Genomic DNA, 7,526 nt, shown 5'->3' on the forward strand with positions numbered 1-7,526 from the left:
CTTTCTTCTTGTTGTCTTGGCCTTTGCCATCTTCTGCCGGGGGCCCGGCCTGATGGAAGTAGTGCCGAAGCATGACGCATTCCTCAAGGGTGTGCTTGACGGGACCCTAGTGATAGGGGCACGACTCCTTGAGCATCTTGTCGAATAGGTTGGCCCCTCTGGGAGGCTTCCATGGGTTATTGTGCTCGACAGCAGCGACGAGATCCACATCAGTGGCGTCGCGCTTTGCTTGCGCCTTCTTCTTGGCCTTCTTCTTCGTGCCCTGCTGGGCGGACGTCTCAGGAACGTCATCCTGCTGCCGTCCCTGAGGCTGCTTGTCCTTTTGGAAGATGGCTTCGACTGCCTCCTGACCAGAGGCGAACTTGGCGGTGATGTCCATCAGCTCGCTCGCCTTGGTGGGAGTCTTGCGGCCTAGTTTGCTCACCAGGTCGTGGCAAGTGGTGCCGGCGAGGAACGCCCCGATGACATCCGAGTTGGTGATATTGGGCAGCTCGGTGCGCTGCTTCGAAAACCGTCGGATGTACTCTCGCAGGGATTCCCCTGGCTGCTGGCGGCAGCTTCGGAGGTCCCAGGAGTTCCCAGGGCGCACGTACGTGCCCTAGAAGTTTCCAGTGAAGGCCTTGACCAGGTCGTCCCAGTTGGAGATCTGCGCAGGAGGCAGATGCTCCAGCCAGGCCCGGGCGGTGTCGGAGAGGAACATGGGGAGGTTGTGGATGATGAGGTTGTCGTCGTCCGTTCCTCCTAGCTGGCAGGCCAGCCGGTAGTCCGCAAGCCACAACTTCGGCCTTGTTTCCCCTGAGTACTTGGTGATGGTAGTCTGGGCCCGGAACCGAGCTGGGAACGGCGCCCGTCGTATGGCCCGGCTGAAGGCTTGCGGACCTGGTGGTTCGGGCGAGGGGCTCCGATCCTCCTCACTGTCATGGCGTCCCCCACGCCTGGGGTGGTAGCCTCGGCGCACCTTCTCGTCAAGGCAGGCTCGACGGTCGCGGCGGTGGTGCTCGTTGGCGAGGCAATCCGGGGCTGCAGGCGTCGCGTCCCGCGTGCGCCCGGTGTGGACCGAGGCCTCCCGCATGAGTCGGGAAGTCGTTGCGCGATGCTCCGGGGGGCACCCTTGCCTTCGGGAGGCAGAGCTTTCGGCCCGTCGGACCGCGGCATCCTCCAGGAGATTCTTGAGTTCTCCCTGGATACGCCGCCCCTCGGTGGTGGATGGCTCCGGCATTGCTCGAAGTAGTATTGCCGCTGCAGCCAGATTCTGGCCGACCCCACTGGAGGCCGGGGGCAGCCTTGCCCTGGCATCGTCAATGATATGGCGCTGGACATCCCGGGCCTGATGACACGCTTCTCCGGCGAGTGCTCGGCCTGCCCACTCCTGCTCGATGTTTTGCCGGAGCTGCACAAGTTGCCCTGCTTCCTCGTCGATCTTGGCCTGCATCTCGCATATTTGCTCGAGCTGTATGTCCTGACCCCCCGCAGGGACTGGGACCACAACTAGCTCGCGCGGGATGTCAACGCGAGAAGCAGGCGCAGGGGGATCGTCATCCTCCGGCATACCGAGGTGGTTGCCTTCGTCGCGACCCCCCAGATCGACGTGGAAACATTCGCGACTTGGGCCACAACCCTCGTCGTCAAGGTTGTGGCCATCATTAGAGCAACCGGAGAGGCAGTAGTCACATGCGGTCATGAAGTCTCGCACGGCACTGGGATCACGGAGCCCGGAGAAATCCCAACCAGAGTCGGGCTCGTCTTCTTCCTCGGAACCCGGGGGCCCGTAGGTTGAGACGGTCGTCAGTCGGTCCCAAGACGACCACATATGGTACCCCGGAAGGTTAGGATATGCCTTTATGAAAGCGCTCACCGAAGCAGGGTTGCTTGGTGGATCGAAGCTGAATCTAAAAGGCACAGGGTGGAAAACGGATGGTACCTCTTGATCGATGGACGGTGACGAAGTCGTGTCGGGGACGAACTGCACCGTTATCTCAGGTACGAGGCTAACGCCCAGCAAGCCCTTCGCGAGTGTGCTGGCGTCATCTGTCCGCTTGGGGTTGGCACGTTGCGGGGAAACGACATCAGTCTTTGTCTCAAGTGCGAGGACAACGCCCGACGTGTCCCCCGCTGGGGTGCCGCCGTCGTCGACTCGTTCGATAGCCGACGAGGTGCCGCCTCCTGCCTGGCCACGGCTGCCCCGCCTCCTCCTCCTGCGGCGAGGAGGGTGGCGGGACAAACCCGGATGCTGCTCTTCCGCCATGGGGGGAGACGTCGTCGAGTTCGCCGCCGCCGGGCGAGCTGACGACCGTCGTGGTTGCTGTCGCGCTGCGGGGGAGGAGTACCATGTCGTAGCTGCCGTCAAGGGACATGAACTCGAGACTCCCGAAGCGGAGCACCGTCCCGGGCTAAAGAGGTTGTTGTAGACTACCCATCTGGAACTCAACGGGAAGTTGTTCGTTAACACGCTGCAGGCCTCTACCTGGCGCGCCAACTGTCGGCGTTTCGACCACGGGGGGTCCCTGGACCGACGAGTAAATTTGTCGTTGCGTGCCCCAGCCCAGATGGGTTGGCGCAAGATGGAACACAAGGGGGAAACGCGGCTCGTGTTATCTCGCACCAGGGGGGTGTGCTCGTAGTAGGGGTTACAAGCGTTCGCGAGAGAGAGAGAATGAGCCTGTTCGTTAGCTCGTTCCCCCGCGCGACCCTCCCGCATGAAGGCCCTGGACCTCCCTTTTATAGATGCAAGGAGAGGGTCCAGATGTACAATGAGGGTGTAGCTAGGTGCTAACGTGTCTGTCAGGGAAGTGCCTGAGCCCTGTGTACATGCCAACGTGGTTGTTGGAGAAGTGCTTGAGCCCTGCGTAGGCGATAACGTGGCCATCGGAGAAGTGCCTGAGCCCTGTAGAAGCACAGCTGTCGGTGCTGCTGGGATCCTGCTGATGTCACCTTGCTTCCGTAGGGGGCTGAGAGCCACCGTCGTCATGGACGCACGCGGGGAGCCATCATTACCTGTTACCGAGACGAGCTACATGGGCTGCCGGTCTTGTTCCCTCGTAGCCTGAGCTAGCTAGGGGAGGGTAATGATGTATCCCTTGTGGCGCGGTCGGTCCGAGCCCAAGGTCGGGCGAGGCGGAGACTTCTCCTGAGGCCAAGGCCGGGGTCGGGCGAGGACGCGATTCCTCCCGAGGCCAAGGCTGAGGCCGAGTCTTGGGGTCGGGCGAGGCGAAGACTTCCTCCCGAGGTCGAGGCCTAAGGTCGGGCGAGGCGGAGCTTCCTGTTGCGCCCGAGGCTGAACTTGCTGTTGTCAGCCTTGCCCGGGTGGCTGGCACAGCAGTCGGAGCGGGGTGAGCGGCGCTGTTTTCCTGTCAGATCGGTCAGTGAAAGGGCGAAGTGACTGCGGTCACTTCGACCTTGCCGACTGAGGCGCGCGTGTCAGGATAAGGTGTCAGGCGATCCTCGCATTGAATGCGTCTGCGATACAGTCGGTTGGAGAGGCGATTTGGCCAAGGTTGCTTCTCGATGAAGCCTGCCCGAGCTGGGCCTCGGGCGTGCCGAGGGTGCGCCCACTGCCTGAGGAGGCCCTCGGGCGAGACGTAACTTCGTTTGGGACTACGGTTCCCGCCCGAGGCTGGGCTCGGGCGAGGCGAGATCTCGTCCCTTGGGTAGACGAAACCCTGACCTGAACCGTGCCCATCAGTCTTTGCGGTTTGTGCTGAGGGTGGTTACCAGCCGTGTTTAGCAGTGTTGGGGGTACCCCTAATTACGGTACCCGACAACTACAACATCAATTATGTCTATATTACGTTTTCCTTCATCATGTACTATAACAAACCGAGAGTAATTTGATTATTTAAGGCACTAAATGAATTCATTTGAAAATGTGACCAACTGTAAAGTTGCATAATTTTTCTAGATCTTCAAGTTCTATTTTGATAGTTTTTACATCCGAGGCCATTTACAAAATTTGAATTTCAAATTTGAAAACTTCACACAAATTTTTCAATGATAAGATTATTTCAAATAAAAAAGTTGTCAATTACAAAGTTTCATTACATTTCAAGACCTACAACTTTTATTTTGGTGGTTTTTCCTTCCAAGGTAGTTTGAAAAATTCAAATTTCAAAATTCAAACATAGTTTTGCATGACAAGATGATTTCAAAACAAAACTTTGTCAACTACAAAAAAGCTCTTTGCCGAGTGTGAAAAAAAACACTCGGCAAAGAAGCTCTTTGCCGAGTGTGAAAAAAAACACTCGTCAAAGAGCTTTTTGCTGAGTATCAAAAATATGACACTCGGCAAAGAAACTCTTTGCCGAGTGTCCAAAATAAAACACTCGGCAAAGAGCTTCTTTGTCGAGTGTTTTCTTTTACCGAGGGTTTTTTATGTGACACTCGGCAAATACTTTTTTTGCCGAGTGCCAAAAAAACACTCGGCAAAACACTCGGCAAAATATTTGGCACTCTTCTTTCAAAAAAATATTTGGCACTCGTCAAAGAACCGAATTCCGGAAGTGATTCCGAGTGAAATTTGAGTTTACAAAATAGTCGAAAACTATTTATGAGAAATTTTCACTCCCTCCCCCGTTGCTTTGAAACTAGCCTGTAGTGAGAGAGATCCCGCCAGACTCGTTTTTGGTAAAAAAAATCATACAAAATTTGATCAAGGGATAAGTCCAAGTAGTACAAAATTGACGCATGAAGAGTACATTATTGTAATTGATAACAAGTGGTGAAGGACTCTCTCTGTTTATTCTCAATAAATTACAAGTAAAGCATTACACATAAAGTGTGCATGCACACATAGTAGTAGTATAAAAACGTGATTTTGACGACACACATATACTGAACTGCTTATTAAAGCATTATTACATTAATATGGCTTATTTATAAATCACACAGATCGAAGTTTATCGAGAGACTATGGATGATATATCGCTCAGTCGTCGTCCTTGGAGAGCTTCCTTTCCGTGACCTCGGACTTGAAACCAAAGCTATTGACACCACGGAAGATGCCGTCATCAAACTTGAAAACCTTCCTCTCTCCAGTAGTCAAAACGTCCTCCTGAGTATAAGAGAAGGGGACTTGGCAGATGCCCTGTGTGGCGAGTACGCTGACCGTGACGACGGAGTATGCAGGCACAACGACCTCGTAGGCGTTGGAGTACTCTTCTTTCTCGATGATGGACTCGCCCCAGCTGTAGGTGGAGTTGAACTCGCTCTGGACCTCAATGGTTGCGGGTAAGACCACAGGAACCCCAGCTTCAATTGTGGTGGTGACCCCCAGTTTCATGGACTTGCTCGAATCCCATAGCTTTCCCTTGATGACGCTATACTTGAGGGTGATGGTGGTCTTGCTGTCCGTGCTGGTGCCGTTCACCGCCTCTCGAGTGATGAGGGTCTTGGCCTTCTTGTCGAAGATCTTGGCGCCCTTGAGGTGGTACTCGATGTTGGAGATCTTCCGGGAGAGGACGGCTTCTTCGATCTTGATGTGCGCCTCCTTCCTGATGGTCGGAATTGTGGCATTCAGGCAGCTCTCCTTGCCGTCGTAGGTCAGCCTGTGGCAGAAGTGGTTGTTGCCGAGGTTCCGGAGCGCGTACACACCGTCCTCGTCGATCTTGATGACCTCGAACAGGGTGTCGGAGTTCTTGGTGCTGGTGTCGTCGGTGTCGGCCCAGATCCAGTTGGGGCTCCGCCTCCAGAACTTGCCGAGATGGTTCGACTTGAAGCGCACCACCCGTTTGCCGTTCACCTTGTGGTTGTAGGTGATGAACCTCACACTTGGGTCACCAATGTCTTCCGATGCAAACTGCAGGTAGGGATGGCCTTCAACCGTTCGAGCACTCAGGTACAGACCGTTATCTCCCTTGAAACACACGTACTTGGGCAAATCCAGTTGGTCCTCATCCTTGACTCCTTGGTCGATTGCTTCTACGATACTGCCTAAAGTGTCCTCTACGCCTGGAATGTATATAGCATGCCATATATAGATTGGTATATCAAATAAATTAATGATGATGGCATTGATTATAAATAATACTCCATCCGTCATAAATTAAAATTTGTTTTACCATATTCACACAATAATTAAATGTATTCTATATATGTGTCTACAACCAGAAGTACAAAAAGGAATGTCAGGTGTGAATACCTAGTAGTGTCTTCTTATTATCTGACTGATGTGCAATTATATTTGAGAGACCCTTAATTTGTTAATCAGCCTTATTGCAAAAATGATATTCAAGTACTGTTAATGCAGTTTGCATCCTTCTACATTTACATTAATTTTTACCATCTTTCTGTGAATCAGCTCTCTCCATGATTCCTGGCTATATATCGGAGCTTAACATGCATGCGAACAATGCAGAATACACACAGCAACTGCTTGTTGCCGGGTATCATTTTCGGGCACGCTAATTATCCTTGTCTATACCCATACGGGACAGCAGTACTTACACTAGTGTCCTAAGTTTGTCTGCAAGCATATCTACGCATCCCAAAAGATGTCTTTATCTGTATCTCTTTTCTCCACATTTATATACCATCAATAGATCAAAAGTCAAAACCCATATTAATTATCTGTGGCGTATTTTAATCTGATGTCTTCATAACTACTCCCTCTGTCAGAAAATATAGTTCTTTCTGACTCTTTTTTTCATCCATATTCGAACGAATGATAATAAATCTAGACATACATACAAACTATATTCGTAGTTAATTAATGAATGCATTTAAAGTCTAAAACGAATTACATTTTGGGAAGGGGAGAGTATGTCTCTAAAATATAAAACAAAATAGATAGAGCGGGGAAGCAAGAGAGGACATATGGCCCAACGTACTTTCAAAGTAGAAAAGATAGACTATAGCGTGTAAAGAAGGTAGTGGTTAGAGAGGAACTGGACTTTCACTATCAAAAAAACTAGAATCATTCCACATCCGTCCAACAAATGAAAGAAGCAATTAATTTTAGTAGCATTAAGATGTTATGAACACGTTCAGAACCGAAATTTTATGCATTATTATTTTATCCAAATGTAGTGTCATGCGTCCATTTATACTCGTCTGTGTAATTATTTTACTGATCGTTTTGTATATTAGCAAAAGAAGGCGTACGTCGATGAGAGATGGCTATTAATTATAGGAACGAAACGACTCACCTTCTACAACCTGCGACGCTACGCCAGTGACACCACTGATTCCATCAGCGACCAAGTTGCCCGCGCCTGCGATTGCAGAAGAGATCAAGTGGGCCATGGTAAATTCAGTTTTTATGCCGATAGATGCAATATGTATATCAAGTGAGCTAGCGATGTATTGCTAGCTCTATGCTCTGCTTCACCTCAACACCCCACTCGTGCTCAATTTATACTAGGGGAGTGGGGCGCTATCTGGCTAGGCTAGGCTAACTAGCGCCTTGCCCATTGGTCGATGTGTGTGGCCAGAAATTCGCCCGATCCAATGCAACCTCGTGGTCTAATTCATGCATCAGATAATACCACCAGCAATTTTGGTTGGTGCTATTTCGATTTCCTGTGAGGAGCGCG

The 7,526-nt window shown here is 51.5% G+C and overlaps 1 protein-coding gene across 1 annotated transcript; it reads right to left on the minus strand.

Moving 5' to 3' along the window:
- Positions 1–4,710: 4,710 nt before the first annotated feature.
- On the minus strand, positions 4,711–7,314 carry LOC100275466 (uncharacterized). Its single transcript, NM_001149532.1, is given in 2 exon segments — positions 4,711–5,943; positions 7,140–7,314. Coding segments are annotated over 2 exon segments (1,119 nt in total). The 5' UTR covers positions 7,237–7,314; the 3' UTR covers positions 4,711–4,921.
- Between the last annotated feature and the right edge of the window lie 212 nt (positions 7,315–7,526).

Source organism: Zea mays, chromosome 2 (assembly GCF_902167145.1).
Source record: "Zea mays cultivar B73 chromosome 2, Zm-B73-REFERENCE-NAM-5.0, whole genome shotgun sequence".
Classification (NCBI taxonomy): domain Eukaryota; kingdom Viridiplantae; phylum Streptophyta; class Magnoliopsida; order Poales; family Poaceae; genus Zea; species Zea mays.